An 18695-nucleotide genomic window follows, 5' to 3' on the forward strand; every position below is an offset into this window, starting at 1 on the left:
TTATCCCTTCCCTCTAATCATAGTACTTGCAATTACAAGGTAACCAGAGTGCTATAAAGTGGAACCGCCCAGAGAGCTCCAGCTATTGGGCGGTATAGAAATGTAATAAATAAATAAATAAAGTATCTACTTTACTTTGACCTTTTCTCCCCCCCCCTTTTTTTTTTAAGACTTGGGACTTGTTCACTGGGTGTGCACATAGCCCCTAAACTTTTAGTGGGGGGGTGTTTTAAAAGCACTACCAGAATCCACACCATCATGTGCTACAAAAGCATTCTTCAGTAGTTGTGCCAACTTTTTGCAGATATTACTATGACCATGAGGGAAATCAAATATGCTTTTTGGAGCCAGAGAATCATACCATTTGCAGGTCTCAAAGAAATAATAATCTTCAACTGTCTTAATATTGCTTCTCTAGTTCCTTCTGGTTTTACATATGTATTTTGTACATCCATCATTCTCTGCCTGTTACTTAGTTTTATATATACTTACTTAGATGTATATAAGTACAGATTCATTGAATAACTCAAGTTTTGCTTGTTATTGGTGCTACTCGCCTAGCAGTTGTGATGGAATTAAAGTGACAGTTGAAACAATTGTGGGATGACTCAGAGAAACCCATGTAGTCCAGAAATTCTTGAGGTCATATCAAAGCAGTTCTTGTACTTGAGAACTCAGGAGGTATCAAGTTGTGTTTTCTTACACTACAGATTTGATTTAGGGCAGCATTACCCAACCTGGTTCCCTCCCATAATCCCCAACCCCTAGTCATTCTGACTGGGGTTGATGAGAGTTATAGTCCAAATATCTGGAGGGCACCAAGTTGGGGAAAGCTGGTTCAGGGGCTTTATGTTACTTTTATTTTTTGAAGTAAAGGATGGGTAAAGGAATGGCTGGCTTTTCTTATACTTCAGTCCCTGTACTTTTTCAGGGTTTCAGAAGACAGTATGCTAGCCAGTAGGCAGGCAGACTGACTGGTTGTCTCTTAGTTTGATAGTTTACCCATGCCTTTGTTGTTGAGCTGACTTGTTGCGAGGCCTGCCCTGAGTGGGCCAATGATTTCCATGGAAAATGTGTGCCATGACTTTAGCATCATATAACTTCTCTCTCTTTCTCTCTCTCCCTCCCTCCCTCCTGCAGAGCAACGATGCCTCAGGGAGTGCTTGGAACTGGCTGTACTTCATCCCCCTCATCATCATTGGATCCTTTTTTATGCTCAACCTTGTGCTGGGGGTGCTTTCTGGGTAAGTATGCAGCACACCTGCCCTAGTCAGAGGCTAGAAGACAGAGCATGTAGTTGCTATTCTCAGACCTGCAGAGAAACTGAAGTTGAATGGCAACTAGAAACTGAAACGTCTGGGTTCATTTTGCCTTTATTCCTCATGAATTCAGTATGTGACCATGGGCCAGCTTGTTTTCCCTCCTGTGTCACTTCTTATCCCTCTTGCAATCTGGCCAGACTAATGGAGAATCTTTAGCATGCTGTCCCATCTTTATCTACAGGGAGTTTGCCAAAGAAAGGGAGCGGGTGGAGAACCGGCGAGCATTTCTGAAGCTGAGAAGACAGCAGCAGATTGAACGTGAGCTCAATGGCTATATGGAGTGGATCTCCAAAGCAGGCACGTACTTTTCTGTGTCTCTTGGTCCTACATATCATCTTCTCCATCTCCTTGCTGTACTTCTCTAACTTTTCCCCTGGAATCTGAGTTAAATATGTTACTCTTTACACTGCATTGCTTTCCTTCATGATCAAGGTTCTGTCATGGGCCCACTATGGTTTGGACAAAGGTGTGGAGGGGATGTTCATCAAATTTTTAGATGACACCAAACTAGGAGAGGTAACTAATAGCTTAGAAGATAAGAAAATTCAATTTGAACTTGACAGGATGGAGAACTGATCTAAAATGAAAAAAGAATTTCAGCAAAGTTCTGCATTTAGATAGGAAAAGTCAGGTGCAGAAATATAGGATTGGATAATAATAATAATAATAATAATAATAATAATTTATTTATTTATTTATTTATTTGTTACCCACTTCTCCCTCTGGATCGAGGCGGGGTACAACACAATTAAAAACAACATAAAGTACATAAAACTAATTCAAACATTTAAAACCAGTGCATCATTAAAAGCAGCACACCATTAAAAAAGGCATCTTAAAATTCAGCTGGGTAGGCTTGCCGGTTTACAATACAACATGTGGAAATGACCTATGGGTTTTTGTAGACTACCAACTAAACATGAGTTAGCAGCATGATGCAGCACCTAAAATGGGTAATCCATAACCTAGCAAGTTTAGCGTCCAGGTCACACGAAGTAACAGTGCCACTCTATTCTGTTTTGGTCAGCCCTCATCTGGCATACCGTATCCAGTTCTGGGCATTGCAGTTTAAGAAAGATAGCAACAAACTGGAAATTGCCCAGAGGAGGACAACAAAGATGGTGACCTGGTTCAGGCAACACACTAAACCATGCTGCTTAACCACAAAATGGTTAATGGAATGCATTGTCAATGCATTCCCTTAACCATTTTGTGGTTAAGCAGCATGGTTTAGCATGTTGTCTGAACCAGGCCAGTGATGGATCTGGAGATTAAGGCCTGTGAGGGAACGTTGAAGGAGCTGGATATATTTACTCTGAAGAAGGACAGTTAAGAGTCAATACAATAGCTATCTTCAAATATTTGAAGAGCTGTCACATAGATGATGGATCAAATTTGTTTTCTGTTGCTCCAGAGGATAGGACCCAAACCACCGGGTTCAAATTACAATGAAGGAGATTTCAATTAAGCATTAGGAAGAACTTCTATGGTATGAGTTGTTCGACAATGGAACAGGCTGCCTTGGAAGGTGGTGGACTCTCCTTTGTTAGAGGTTTTTATTTTATTAATATATTTATTGAGTTTTGTTTTTAGTGTTCATAATCACAAAAGATACTCATAATAACATAAAGGTAAACTAAAGTAGAACAAAAAAGGCTGGTAGAGGAGAGAAGGGAAGAGATGTAGGTCACCTTCATAGGTTTTTCTCATTCCTTAAGTTTCAGTTTACAGAATAGTCCTAAATAAAATAGCTTTACCTTCAGCTAGGCTTAGAGTTCAGTATAGGCTTGCTAACCATCTAATTTCTGTAATCTACAATATGTATCTAGTTCATGTATGGCAAGCGAGGATAGGACTTCTTTCACTGGTGGATTGCTCAGGTGTGTTTACCTTTCCATTGATGTAAAATGATATGTTTAGCAACCAACTGGGTATGACTAATTGAGTTCCATGGTTCCGGGGTAAGGTTCCATACATTTGGGAGGTTTCCAGAAACAGGTTGATATGGAAAATGAACTCTGTCCAGAATTTTAAAATGACACTACAGTACAACATCATGTATATTAAGGAGCCTTTTGCGTCGTTGTACCACCAGCAATTGGAGGAGGGTGGGATATTTTTCTTAAACAATCATGAAATGGATCAGAATGTCCTATAAAGTGACCATGTCCAGATGACATGCGAAGCCACAGTAGTTAAGCATTTTGAGCTAAATCTTAGGGCTTTGCATGTCATGTGAACCATTCCTAACCATGGTGGTTGCATAACCATGGTTTAAACATGCTCACTAACCATTTGCTTCAAAAGGGTTAGTGGCCTAACTCGTAATAAGGAGTTAATTCTTTATCCAGTTCTTCTTCCTGAATAACCTTAAGCTAATTTTTTATAAGAAGCAAACTGGTTGTCACCTCATTAATCTCAAAATAATCATTAAATTCAGAAGCCATGTTTTAAAATTACCATCATTAAGCAATGAAACATTCATGTGCCAAGTGCCAGTAGATTTAACTGAGTTGGGCTATTTGATTCCTAAATGGGCTGGAGCATAGTCTGAGATAGCAATTGTGTCAATATCACATGCTGTCACATTTTGAAATAGTGGAGAAGAGACCAAAAAATAGTCTAACCTCAAACAATTTTGATGCACAGCTGATCAAAAGTATAAACCCACCCCAAAGGATGCAACATACACCATGCATCAATCAAACCCAACTCAGACATATAGGCCTTCAATGTTGAACAGATAATAGACTGAAACTTGCAAGGGGGATTACTCCTATTCCAAACTGGATCTAGAATTTCATCAAAGTCCCCACCCATTATCAAATGATCATAAGTAATAGTAGGCAAGTGACACAGGCCTTAGCTAGACCTACCTTTAAATCCGCGCCGGATGACAGGAGATCCCGCGATGCAAGTATCGCGGAATGTCGCCCTCATCTACACGTCAGGCGCGATGAGCTCACGAGGAGAGCCATCGCGTCTGCCATTTTAATTATTTTTTTTAAAGAGGGTGGATGTGCACAAATGCTCGTGCGCTCGGGTAAGTGGATTTTTTTTAAAAAAATGTTTTCCCCGCTCCCCCCACCCTGCCCCCGTTGGGCACAGCACTGCTGAGGAGTGCTGTGCCCCATGCACGGCTTCTCCCGGCTATGCGTGAATAATTGCGCGGAGCTGGGAAAAGCTGCGGAACGGGCTACACACTCGCAGTCCCGGGCTGAACCTGAGACTGCGGGAAATACCGGGCCAAAAGTGGTGCTCATTATCCCAGGGCAAGGGAGGGTTGATCCCTGCCTGAGCCTGGGATCCCCTGTGCGTCATATGGACGCACAGGGGTGATCCCAAGTATCAGCCCAGGATAACCCCTCATCTAGCTAAGGCCTAAGACACTCAGGAAATATAATAGGCAAATCCAAATTAGGGCCATAAACATTAACCATGGCAATTACCATATTTGTACATTTAACCACCAAAATAAGAAAGTATCCCTTTGGGTCTGATATTACTTGTAACACAAGCATTGGTGCTTTTTTATGTATAAGTATGAGCACTCCTTTAGCTTTCTTAGAATTACCACTAGCATAAACTTCTCCTACCCAAAGTCTGTCATTGTCTTCCACCAAAAGCTGAGTTTGGTGGAAGACAATGACAGAGCAACATCAGTTTTAAATTCTGACGTTTGTTTTCATTTGTTTGGCCTCTAACATTCTAAGTAACAATATTCAAGAACATAGTCATACACTCATTAAAAACAGCCAAGAGGAGCATATAACAAAACCAAGCATGGTATTATATCCTCAATGATCAGTATTTAAATATATGCACACACATATATGCATACAGTATGCATACACACATATACATGCCATTCCAGTTCTGAAATGTAAATGTCTCAAACTCGAGCTCAGTCAGCAGTAGAAAAAGAACTGGGGGAAAAGAAATCCATGTTCACTCACACACACACACACACACACACAGAGAGAGAGAGAGAGAGAGAGAGAGAGAGAGAGAGAGAGAGAGAGAAGACCTTGAAGCTTTAAAATCTTCGCCAGCTTCAGCCTTTCTCCGCCCTAGTGGTTGGATTTATGCCATAGAGATAATCTTGTGGTGCTGCTGGTGTGTTGAATGTTTTCAGACCAGATTCCATTCTAAACAGAAGACAGCAGGAAAATGAATAAAATACTCCAGATTCCTATCACAGGCCCATGCTCGAGATTTAATGAAAGTGCGCTGTTTTTCTGATAACTCTTTTGTGTAATCTGGGAATATCATTATTCGCCTCTTATCAGCTCCCCATATCAGCTCTTCTCTCCTGTTTCTCATAGCTCTTAAAATAAACTCCTTGACAGAAAACTTTGAAAACTTCACGATGAACGGACGAGGTCTTTCTTCAATACGAGAAAGGGAGACCAGGATTCGGTGTACCCGCTTGATATCTAGTTGATAGTCCTTGGGCAAGTCCAGTAATGCATGCAAAAAAGACTCCATAAAAGTAGTTGGTTGGGCCTGCTCAGCCCATTCACATATCCCGATAATTTGTGGATTACAACAAGATTGACATTCCAGTTTGTTTACCTTAGACTTCAAAATAAGATTAGATCTCTGCAAAGCAGACAATGCAGTTTCATAAGCCTCACATTTATCTTCCAGCTGTGAAATTCTAGCTTCCAAAAGATTGAGCCTCCCTGTTATTCCCTCAACGGACTTCTGTAACATTGCTACAGAGGCTTTAACCATCTTTACATCTCCAGCTATAACGGAAAATAGTATCCTGGAGGCAAAGGCTATCAATGGCTACTAGCCCTGATGGTTGTGTGCTATCTCCAGTATTCAAGGCAGTAAGCCTGTGTGCACCAGTTGCTGGGGAACATGGGCGGGAGGGTGCTGTTGCACCATGTCCTGCTTGTTCATCCCTGGCCGATGGCTGGCTGGCCACTGTGCGAACAGAGTGCTGGACTAGATGGACCCTTGGTCTGATCCAGCATCAGGGCTCTTCTTATGTTCTTAAAACATCTCCTTCGGGTTCTTCTTCAGGCAGAGCCTTTGCTGCCACAGTGACAGAGGATGGGGGGAGTTAGCACTACTTTCCCCTTTGTAGCTTTCCTTGTCACCATTAGATCAAACAAAGGGAACAAAACAACAATGCCTAGTTGACAAAGAAGGAGAAAACAATTTCTCATGAGTGGGAGTTAGAAAATTAGGCAATTACCAGGATAATGTGGCAAAGGATGCAGGAGCGAGGTAAAATGTGACCAATCATGCTGCCATCGTAATGGGAAGTTGGGACATGGACTAGATGATCTTTGAGGTTCCTTCCAACTTTATGATTCTTAAGTTCAGACCAAATAGTGTGGAATCAGGGAACTCCTATCATTGGCCATTAGAAATTCCCACAATGTTGCATGGATCTCTTTGTGGGCAGGGATTGAGCTGTGTATTAAGCCAGGTTCTGAGCTGCAGTGAACAAAACGTTGATCAAAAAGTGCTTTAACATTTAGTCCACCACCATGCAAAGAGGAGGAGGAGGAGGAGGAGGAGGAGGAGGAGGAGGAGGAGGAGGAGGAGGAGGAGGAAGGGTGTGTGTGTTTATTTCCCAGAATTAAGCTTTTGTCAGATCAACCATGATTTTATCCACTACATTAAAAGCATTAAGGCTTTAAGAAATATCCCAGCCTGTGGTTTTGTTGTTGTTGTTTTACTGATGTGGTATAGAAGGTTGCTTGGACTTTTAAAAAATTTTGCCTTAAAAAAATATTTTTGTTTTGAAACTTTCAGCTGAATATTTAAATTCAGAAAGATTTTCTCTTCCTTATAAAGATAAGACATCATTTCCCCAATAAGCCCCACACGGCTGTTTTGAAATGCAAACAAAAAGTGGGAGGTCCTGATTACTGATCATCTCTATATTGTGTAGTGTGAGTGTAGCCTGTGGGTAATGCTCGGAGCTCAGCATTTATTTAGTGAGCCTAGTGATGGAATCAGTGAGCCTGGTACCTATGACATCAGGACAGCTGAAGAGACCCTGAAATTGAACAGCAAAGGTCATATCTGCTTGGTATAGAGTTCTGTTTGTGCAAGGTCTGTACAGTCAGGGCATCCATTTTCCAGCAAGCTGCATGGCACCCAAGTACAGCTTGCACTGAATCCTTGTCTCTGCATGGCAGACGTAGGAAATCACAGACCGTGCACAGTCCATATGGGTAGAAGAATGATTTCAATGTGCAAAATACACACCACATCCTACTCCCTTTTGGAAGAGGGAATTGGTCCTTATGTTTGCCTTCTCCATAGTTGGCAAACCAGGGAATTTGTTGCTCTGTTTAGCTTTCCTTTCAAGTAGCAAAGCGCCATTTGACTTGGATCTGATCAGCATAGGACCTGAACAGTTGTCAGTTGCCTTGGACCTGACCAGCATAGGACCGACATAAAAATATAATAATGATATAATGTGAATTCTGGGGAGACACTCCAAGAGAAATCCCATGGTGTGTATTCATCTTAATGTGATGACCCCCACCACCATCACCACCACACACACATACACACAAATGTCAGAGCAAAAAGCTACTTTTCATTTCATCAGGGTCTTAGCCAACTAAAGTTGTTTTTACTACCTGGCTTCCCTTTGACTAGCTATAGATGTCTTTGTGTGGCTTTCTGCCCAAACATGTTCTATAGTTAACCTTCCCTTGTTTGTCAGATTTGGTCCACTTGTTCTTGCTTAGCTTAATGCCATCCTTAGTTTAATTTGAGCCCATTTCTCTTAGAAGAAGTGATATTGGCTGAAGATGACATAGAAGGAGAGCCTCGTCACCCCTTCGATGGTAAGCCATCATCTTCCACAAAGTATGTCAAGTCAGGGGATGGGTGAGGCAGCAAGCTCACAGTCCCATTGGTACGTCAGTCTGATCTACATTGACTAAGGATTGTATACAGATTATTCAATTTAAGCAGTGAAAATATAGTCATTGTAGTTAACTGTGCCGTGATCATGGAAACTAATAGTTACTAATCAAGCAGAAATCTGGGCATATCCCAGCAGGGGCAGTGTTGTAGGAAGATGGTAGTTGTAGAGGGTGCTGTTGTCTATGCAAGTGTGGTCAAGTAGATAGGATGTTAAACCTGGAGCCCTGGATACAAATCCCAGCTCAGTCATAAGGCTAGGGCTAAATTTCAATGTGTGTTTTTAAATTCTTGCAGCCGGTTTGTTTATGGAAAAGGAAGGTTCAGGAAAGGACAGTGTAGAGTAGAAAAGTGTGTGTGTGTGTGTGTGTGTGTGTGTGTGTGTGTGTGTGTGTGTGTGTGTGTATGTGTATGTGTATGTGTATGTGAATTCTTTCCCTATCTACCATTTTCCCACTCTATATCACACACACCCTTTGCACCCTGCAGGGATTCAGATGTATGTTTATCCTCACAAATATACATCCCAAACCCTTTCAGAAGAAAAGCTGCATGTGTGTGTGTGTGTGTGTGTGTGTGTGTGTGTGTGTGTGTGTGTGTTGCGGGTGATTTAGAGTGGGGAAATGGTGTGCAGAGAAAGGGTTAACACTTCCTGTTTCCTTTGTCTTCTCTTCTAAATTTTCCCCTCCCAAAGTTGCTACTCTATAAACAAATAGAGATTTATCAGAGACATTTTTTTTTAAAAAAAATGTTTATGTGTAACATCTAGGATGGTCCTTATTGGGCAACCTTAGACTAAATTGTTTTTAATTGTATTTTAATCTATTGGCTTATTTTTGTTTTTATCAGTGATTGTAAGCTGCCTTGAGTCCCATTTTTTGGTAGAAAGTCGTGGTACAAATCAAATAAATGAATACTCCCTGTTGGAGTGAATTGGGCATCTAAAGAGCATCTTGTCTTCCTCGCTTCCACTTTCTCTCAACTAAGGGAATGGGAAAAGAGCCTTAGTTGCAGAGAGGCTAGCTTGCATTAATCTCTATGCTAAGTGAATACCTATCTTTGATCTAATGAATCTGATCAAGGGACCTTGAGGATAATGTCTGTTTTCCTTGCCATGTTCCTATTGTTGGAGCTCTTCGGAGGGCCACAATCAAGAAGAGCAAGACAGACCTGCTGAACCCGGAGGAAGCAGATGACCCGCTGGCTGACATCTCCTCAGTGGGTAGGTCAAATAGGCATGGGGTGGGGGGAAGGCACGGGCTGCAAGCAGTTTGGCACATGCAAGTGCTGCTGTACTGTTGGGGTCCTGATCTAGTTTCTAGTACTGCCCTGTATAAAAGGAAGCCATTATTGTGCTCAGTGGTGTTCTTGGTTGCAAGCAGAGAGAACAAAATGCAGCATCAGCACTGAGTATTCACCCCTAGGATCTTTTGTGGTACCTTTGGGATTTAGAATCCTAGGAACGTAGGAAGCTGATTTATACTGAGTCAGACCCTTGGGCCACCTAACCCAGTATTGTCAACACTGACTGGCAGCTGCTCTCTGGGATTTCAGGCAGGGCTTTTTCCAGCCTTACTTGGAAATGCTGAAGACAGAACATGGGACCTTCTGCATGCAGAACATGCGCTCTAACCCTGAGCTACAGAATAGAAAGCAGGGAGTGAATGATACGCCACCATATTTCCTCTTGTACATGGCTTAGTGTAGTACAGTTCTTGGTGGAAACAGATAACTAGACAAGGGAGGTTTTTGCTTTCGTGCTTTGGAGGAGTTCTTTGGATGTGACCGACGCCAAACATTTACTGAGCTGCAAAGGAGAACACACCAGTTCTCTTCAAGGCTGGCACAGCTAGTGATGCCACACACTGTGAGAGCTAATAAGCCTCCTCCTGCTGTAGGGGCTCAAGTCTGTTTCTGCCTATAGAGGGTACAAATGAGAACTTACTGGCAAAGAAATGTATTTCACCCCCTACCTAAGGCGAGATTCAGGACTTTCCTAAGGTGTTTCAGATAGTCTGGTCATTGCCAGACATACTGAGCTGAGCCAGTTTGATATGACCTCTGCTTTTAAAGGCCTCCTGGATTTTAATCTTTACCTTTCTTTGGCAGGTTCACCCTTTGCTCGAGCCAGCATCAAAAGTGCCAAGCTGGAAAACGCCACTTTCTTTCACAAAAAGGAGCGGAGGTTGCGTTTCTATATCCGTCGAATTGTCAAAACTCAGGCCTTTTACTGGACAGTCCTCAGTCTGGTAGCTCTCAACACTTTGTGTGTTGCTATAGTACACTACAACCAGCCAGATTGGCTATCTGACTTCCTCTGTGAGTACCAGAGCCCCTGAATAGAACTATCTGAATAGAACCATCTGGGAAGAGAGGAGCCCTTGCAATCATTTACTCTTCTTTATCCCTGCCTAATAGAAGTCAGGGAAGTCCTTTCCATTTTTATCACAGCAAGTCCATTTTGTTGTGTTTGGCCGGGGAGGTTTATAGCAGGCATAGCCATTTACAAGACAGCGATAACAAATTGATGAAGTGATCATGATGAATTAAGCTCTCTCTTAAACATAGGCAACTGAAATAACTCTCAGTTATTAGATGTGGTTGTAGGGGTTCTTTAAATTTATGCTGACTTGAAAGAACTTTTCTATATACTGAAGTGCCTTCTTCTTGAGAAGGTAAATTTTGATGATCTGCTATAAGCATTTATATCCCTTTTGACTTATCCGTTGCTACTTACATCCTTTTGTTTTTATCTAATTCAGGTTTTAGGCATTTCCCCATCCTCTCTTTGCCTTTTCAATGGGATGTTCTCCCTCCACTCCCCCCTTTTAATTTTTCATGTTTTTTGGCCTCTTTCAAAAACTTGACCAGTGTTTATTTAAGCGAGACCCATAGTTCAGACTCTTGGAAATATGTGAACCTGAATTATTGTGGTTAGAGCAGCAAAGGTTAGCAAATGGGATTTCTTTATTATGCCCTCGGCTCTGAAAGAGGGAGAAAGGATAAGTCACATTTACTCTACAGACTTTAGCTGGTTGGCTTGTTGTTGCGGCTCCCAAGTGTGTGGGAGGGGCAAGGGGGATAGGGATCACTAACAAATATAAACTTAATGTGGTTTAGATAGGTCCATAGAAGGTACTGGGTGGGAAATGGCCAGGTTCCTATTGCAGTGGTAAATATGTGTCTGGGCTGTCCCACTTCAGACTGCTCACATTATTCAAAATATAAATTTATTTTTATTTATTATTGCATTTATATCCCGCCTTTTTTCCTGCAAGGAACCCAAGGCGGCGTACATAATCCTCCTTCTCTCCACTTTATCCTCACAACAACAATCCTGTGAGGTGGCTGAGAGTCTGTGACTGGCCCAAAGTCACCCAGTGGTTTTCCATGGCCGAGTGGGGACTAGAACCCAGATCTCCTGACTCTCAGTCCAACACTCTAGCCACTATACCACACTGGCTCTCTTAAATGCCCCCTCATCACTCCAGGTAGAAAACTAGATGGAATGCCCCTAGCCTTCTCCCTGCCATGCAGTTTTTGTCTACCTTTCACCTTTTTCTCTGCAATTGCAATCTTTTGTTCACTCATTTTCTACAGAGAAACCAGTTGAACATATTACCAAATAATTGCTTTCTAGTGGTTTCTGTGTCATCTTGCCATTTTTCACCCCAGTCTTGATTTCTGGTAATTTATCATCATCATCATCACCAATAAAATGCAGTTGCAGCACCAGTCTGTCCAGTACAGTGCCTTTAATTAAATGCTTCCTTTTTGAAGTTTCTGCCTTTTTTATTGCTTCCTAATCAGAGTGGCTGGAGGATTAGTGCTGAATTTCCCCCTTAATTAGTCATCCTTTGTTCTTTGCTATAAAAGAAAGAAAACAAAAAAAAATGAAAGGGAACCAATAATTAAATTAAACAGAGGCTGACTAATTAAGGCAGGGGCAGTTCATCATTAATCCTCCAGCCACACTGACTAGATAGAAATAAAAGGGGCAGAATCTGCTTAGAAGGAAGCTTCGAATTAAAGTTGCAGAGTAAGCATTATAGAAGGATCTTGGTAAAAGGGAAGGGGAATTGCTGGATAATATAGCACTTTATTAAATGCTAGGTGGAACCTTCTTTTATTCTGCTTCCCGCTGATTGTGAGACAGTAATGCTCAGCAGGACTAAAGGACATTAGTGTGGAAGCAAGCAACCTATACTAGTTTTCTATTGTCCTCCTCCTCCTCCTCCTCCTCCTCCTCCTCTTGTATGGAGAAGCATTCAGTTATATGTCTCCCCCTGCAGTCTGAAAACAGGCAGCCCAGTTGCAGGATTAGCAACCTCCATGAGAGTAGCCATGCTCCTGGATTATGACTCCTGGATTATGTTTTCATTTCAGGCAGAAAGGTTGCCACTGGGTCACTGTTTTTAGGCTATTTGTGCCTTCAACTCTGTTGTGGGGTTTGTTCTGGTTTTGCTGCAGGACTCCTGGCCTGTGCTGGACTGGAATAGCACCATAATTCCGATGAGGGCCTCTTTCTGTACTTCAGCACTTATTGCTAGGGCAGATGATAATTGTTGGCGTCACTCAGCTCATGGGAAAGAAATCCAAGGTTGCTCTGATGGAGGGAAATTATAGACTAAGGGAACTTTAAGATCAGGTTCGCCAAGGAACCCTTATTTGCCTCTGTCAGGAGACAGCACTTTCTCAAGCCCACAAAGACAATATATTATATTATATATTCTGTATAGTGGCCTGTTTCACTTAGGGAAGGCAAAAAGAGGGGAGTTTTTTCTCTCTATTTAATAAGGTTGTAATTCCTAAAGTGTCTAATGAGGGATGGTTTTGTGGCATGAAAAGCAGCGGGAGGGATAACTTTGCAGGATGGAAAAAGAACTAGCTCTGACCCGTACTTCTCCCTGTCTCTCTCTCTCTCTCTCTCTGTGTTTTATTTGTTTCAGACTATGCAGAATTCATTTTCTTAGGGCTCTTTATGTCCGAAATGTTTATAAAAATGTATGGGCTCGGAACGCGGCCTTACTTTCACTCATCCTTCAACTGCTTCGACTGTGCTGTAAGTCTTTCCAATATGACAGTACTTCCATTCTTGCCTGCACTGCTATCAGTCACTACAGCCACTCTTATAGATTGTGTGCTCAGCTACATGTCGCAAATGGCTCCCTACCACACAGGCAAACAAGCCAACCATCTAGTGAGCTCCTTTGCTCCAAATGTTATGGTGAAGTATCCCATGCCAATACACAGAAACTTTGCTCCCCTGGGGTGGCTAAACCTGCCTTACCACGTAGGGCCGAGGAAATATTGCAATTCCTCAAAAATGCAGGTTTACTGACACTACTGGGACTGGTCTTGCTGTTGGCCTGCCACTTGAACTTTTAAAGTTTGATTCAGATAGTAAAAGTATGTTTTGTTTTGTTTTTCTTTATGGTTGGAGATGTATCATGCAATTATGGTGTAGCTACACATTGGATACGCTCTCACAGTCAAGCTAGGCTTGTCCCTTCTCCAAGTTTGACCTTGAACAGCTTGAACCGTACAAACCAAGATATTAGATTAGGGATGGGGAACCATTTTGGGCCTAAGGCTAAATTGCCCAATGGTGAAGCCACTGCCCAAAGTGGGTGGAGCCACATCCCATTCCCTTACACTCACCCTATTTCCTCATATACACCCCTCCCAGACCCCCAGAAATTCATACACACATCCCATTATCTCCTGCTACCCCCTCTCACACACATTCTCTCTCATACACTCCTTTCTCATCCGATTTATACAGCCACTCATCCTATCCACACTCACAAACACAAACAGCATTCTCTCACACACACACACATGAACAACCCCCCAAAACACACCATTCACACACATTCACCTTATTCTCATACATGTCATGCACATGGACTCTCTCTCTTTCTCTCTCTCTCATATATACACCACAAACTCACCCCATTCTCTCTCACATGCACACGATCACCCCATTTATGCACACACAATGCCACATTCTCACTCTCACACACCCTTCTCAGGCACCCCTCCTCAATGCAGATGAGCTGAGAAGGAGGAGGGGGGCATTTTCATCCCCGTTGTGGTGCGCTGGGCAGGGAGGTTTAAACCTCCCTGCCCAGTGTGCCATGATAGGAATGAAAATGGGAGTCCCTTCCCTCCTTAGCTGATCCACCCCAATCAACTGAGGACTAGAGAGCATCTGAGCTGGCTCCACTCACACACACACTCACACACAAACACACACACACACACACTTGCCTTTCCTGATTGGGGAAACCTATTGGTGGTAGGGAGCTGTGAGCCAGAGCCTCAAGAGCAGTTCCTCCAGGCGCATGCTCTGTTGGGAGCCAGCTCACCTTCTCAACATGGCAGAGGTGAGGGGTGAGCGAATTCAAGTCCTCAAGGCACTGATTCAATCCAGAGCCAGCTTCACTCCTCCCTCGCCTTCCCTGGTTGGGGAAAGGTGAGAGGGGGGCGAAGCCACCTGAACTGCAGCCATGAAAGGCGCTCCTTGAAGCCACAGCTCCTTAGCCCCTCTCCCTTTTCTGAGGCAGCAGGACTTGGGGGTGGGGAGGGGCCGTACCAGAGTCCTTTGCAGACTGGATGGAGCCAAACATGTCTCACAGTCCACAGAGGATCTCCATCTATGCACTAGATGATCAAGAAACTAAACAAACTTCAACATCTTTCTTTTAAAAAATAGAAAAAGCTCATAATCGTAGACAGCGCCATAATATTGTGTACCTGACTTACGTTTTGAACTTTTTAAGCTTGGAGATCTCAAATCTAATTGTGGAAAGAGCAGATCCATTGCATTCTTATGTGGCAGCTGCAGAAATACTTGCATTTGCAGCATGTTTATGAACTGGAGTTACGGTTACCGGATATATTTGGTTCTAGGGGACATGATGCTTTTTAGAATACTACAGCTTCATGCTGTTCTTCAAATGTTGGCCTGGAGCATAGGAAGCTGCCTTATGGCTGGTCAGACTATTTGGCCATCCATCTCAATATTGACCACTCTTACTGACATTGGTTCTCTGGAGGCTTAGGCAGAGGTATTTCACATCACCTGGTACCTGATACTTTTAGCTGGAGATCTCAGGGGTTGAACCTGAGACCTCCTCCATGCAAAGATTGTGATCTGCCACTGAGCTACAGTCCCTCCCCATGTAGCTTATATAATGTGTGTCTCTAAACTTGTTGCCTTGCCTTGGTTTTTGGCAGGTCATCATTGGGAGCATCTTTGAGGTGATCTGGGCTGTGGTAAAGCCTGGCACCTCCTTTGGGATCAGCGTCTTACGAGCTCTCAGGTTACTGCGCATTTTCAAAGTCACAAAGTAAGTCTTTTTGAGATCAACACCTCAAGAAACTGTGTACATGAATCACTTAGTGCCTGGACTGTGAGTGTGTTTCTTGTGTGTTTAATTGTGCAAAGGTGTATATGAGTGCATGTTCGTACATGGTGCATAAGAACATGTACATGATAGGTATTTATACTCTATTAAAAAGAAACCTGCAGAGTTTGTCCCACAACTATATTCTGATGCTGCCAAAAACAAAGAATAATTGGGAAACAATTAAATTAACTTAAGAAAGTTTCTCTATCCTGTTGCACAACATTTTGCATACATTTACAGTGGAATCTGCAGGATGTTTCTTTCACAACTAAAACTGCCAGGTCCTCTGTGTCCAGAGGAGAAGGCATTTGATGGTTCAAACAAATGAAACAGACAATCCATTTTTTAGGGTTTGCTTCATCCTGTCTGTTTGTTTGGAAATGAATTGGCAAAAACTTCTTTTTGTTAAAAGAGTTGCACTTGTAGATTGTCACACACATCCACATTGCTAAGGGTATGCAAGGAAATGTTGTTTTGTGATTCTTACTGTGGGTTACAGATATTGTTTGTATCAGCTGAAACTAGCTAAATGACGATCTTGCATCCTGACAGCCTTCACCAGGCCTGAATGGACATACCTTTGCTATCATGTGTCCCCTGGAATGAATGTTTTCTGTCTGATGTATGGCCTTAAAAGACAGCCTTTCCCTGCCTAGCTTACATGTGGATTCTCTTGGCAGGTACTGGGCTTCCCTACGAAACCTAGTCGTATCTCTGCTGAACTCCATGAAGTCCATCATCAGCCTCCTTTTCCTCCTCTTCCTCTTCATAGTCGTCTTTGCCCTTTTGGGAATGCAACTCTTTGGGGGCCAGTGAGTAATGGGAAACGGGGGGATTGTGACCTTCCCTGCTGCATCTTTTGTGTGAACACATGGGCTATGTTCAGATGTCATAATACTGGTCTGTTAAACCATGGTTACTAGACTGGGAACAAGCCTCATGTCTATACGCTCCTTTCTAGCCCTTACCTTTCCTTCTTCCCCATGTGTGTTCTACTTTGGTGCTTATGTCGTGGCTCATTAAACCACAGTTTCTTATAAAGGAAACTGCTTTGTAAGTAGTTTTAACTAGGAAACTTTGGGTTTAGCCCTGAATCATATGTCTCAGGAAACTTGTTTAACAAGCCATGACATAAGCACTGAAGCTACGTGTACAAAGGGAGATCTATGATTGCACAGGCATAAGGATTGTTCCCAATCTGATGAACCATCATTTATCAGACCAGGATCATGATGTCTGAACCTAATTCTCATCTTGGGCATTGCTCCAGGTGTAATTGCTCTAGTTGGGAGTTGCTTCAGCAGCATCATATCATCTTGGGGATAGCCAGGGGCTGGAGTAGATGGATGCTTCTGTTTGGAAGAATGTAGAATTATAACACAAACATACACACAAACACCCACACAGAGACACACACCTGCAGCCAGAATATCTGCCTGCTTTCTAGAGTGTCCTTTCTCAGAAAACTTTGGACTGAGGAAGTCGCATGGGAAACCAGGATGGTACCGCTCCTATCCACTTCCTTCTAGGGGCCATGATGCTAGAAACTATCATCTCTATCTACAGCCACAATGTTTCTGCTAGACTTGGAAAGGCTGTGATCTCCTCTAATACACACACAAGTACATGTGACTTCCCCCATATATCTGTATTCACACAATCCCCTGTACTTCTTCTTCTTCTTATTATTATTATTATTATTATTATTATTATTATTATTATTATTTATATAGCACCATCAATGTACACTTCCCTGGTTCCTGCATTGCCTCTAGTAGAGGAAACTAGGACCAGATGATCTTGGAGATGAAGAATAGAAATCAAGTTGAGGTAGTTTTGGATCTGCAACTAACATTTCTGTTTCTGTTGGATTGGTGTTTCCCCTGCACAGGTTCAATTTTGATGACGGAACCCCTCCAACCAACTTTGACACTTTCCCAGCAGCAATAATGACGGTATTTCAGGTATGAAGGAGAATTGGAAGGAGGCTTCATTCCATGCTTCGGGCGTCTTTCTGTCCTTGGCATGTATTTCATGTAGGATGACTACATGAGTTAGTAATATATATGCTGAAATGTCCAAGAAGTCCAGATATTACCTGTCCACCTCCTTTTCTTCTAGTTGCCACCATTTCCTACCCAGTTTAAGTTGAACACAGATGTGGTTATAAGAAGAAATAATGGGAGACAGTCTCCACAAAACCTGGCAGCTTAGTTTTGGGGTTGTTGATGGATTATAGGGTCTTTTCCAGCAGCAGGTGAAACAGATTTTCATAACTGTACCTCAGTTGCTATGCTTTGATTGTGGTTGCACACTGCAGCTAAGTTAGCCACTTAAGATTGGGCTGTCAGTTCTTTATAGGTTGGAAGAAAGTGTATGTATTGACTAGATTGTATGACACCACAGCCCATTAATGTGGCTTAATTTACCCATGGGGCTGTTGCATTGTGCTGGGTGCTCACAGACACCCAGCTTGCCATGGCTTGTCATATCATGTGAACTTAGGTGGCAGGAGTTGTTTGATTGATTGATTGCATTTATACCCTGCCTTTTTTCCTCCAAGGAACTCAAGGTGGCATACATAATCCTCTTCCTCTCCATTTTGAGGGGTTGGTATCACTCAAATACCCCTAAAATGAGCCATGGGTTATTTGAGGGTTGTCTAAACCTCAAACAACCCTTGCCAACCAGGTTTACACAACATGCCATAGCTGTGATATAGATCATGCAGAGTCGTGCACAAGTTTGCATCCTAAGAAGAACTTTGTTTTAAACCCAAGAGCACTTTCTGAATGCATGCCACTCTTTTATAAACTCCCTCCCCACACCCTCCTCACTGTAAGGAAGAATCAAATAAGCAAGTGCTCCTGGCTGCATTCCTTGTATCTTATGCCTGTCAATGTGTATGTCTTGTGTCTTGATTTGTTAACTTAACATGAGCTCTGTTGAAAAGGCATTCTCGAAGAATGGTTGAGAAATACAATTCATAAAGGCGAAACTCTCATGAGAAAAACCATGACAGGGAACACTAATCAGTGTCATAGCACAGGATGCG

General features: G+C 42.6%; 2 protein-coding genes across 2 annotated transcripts in view; both read left to right on the top strand.

Moving 5' to 3' along the window:
• The window catches only part of LOC134395373 (voltage-dependent P/Q-type calcium channel subunit alpha-1A-like), a 103971-nt gene extending 95374 nt beyond the window's left edge, over positions 1–8597 (top strand). The window contains exons 7-9 of the mRNA XM_063121537.1: positions 1141–1244; positions 1504–1619; positions 8093–8597. Of these exons, the coding sequence (XP_062977607.1) occupies positions 1141–1244; positions 1504–1619; positions 8093–8193 (321 nt within the window). The 3' untranslated portion in view covers positions 8194–8597. The remainder of the gene's footprint in view (positions 1–1140; positions 1245–1503; positions 1620–8092) is intronic.
• Positions 8598–10486: 1889 nt separating this feature from the next.
• The window catches only part of CACNA1A (calcium voltage-gated channel subunit alpha1 A), a 123855-nt gene continuing 115646 nt past the window's right edge, over positions 10487–18695 (top strand). The window contains exons 1-5 of the mRNA XM_063120511.1: positions 10487–10544; positions 13175–13287; positions 15468–15580; positions 16321–16452; positions 17532–17604. Of these exons, the coding sequence (XP_062976581.1) occupies positions 13207–13287; positions 15468–15580; positions 16321–16452; positions 17532–17604 (399 nt within the window). The 5' untranslated portion in view covers positions 10487–10544; positions 13175–13206. The remainder of the gene's footprint in view (positions 10545–13174; positions 13288–15467; positions 15581–16320; positions 16453–17531; positions 17605–18695) is intronic.

The sequence above is a fragment of the Elgaria multicarinata genome, chromosome 3, assembly GCF_023053635.1.
Source record: "Elgaria multicarinata webbii isolate HBS135686 ecotype San Diego chromosome 3, rElgMul1.1.pri, whole genome shotgun sequence".
Taxonomy (NCBI): domain Eukaryota; kingdom Metazoa; phylum Chordata; class Lepidosauria; order Squamata; family Anguidae; genus Elgaria; species Elgaria multicarinata.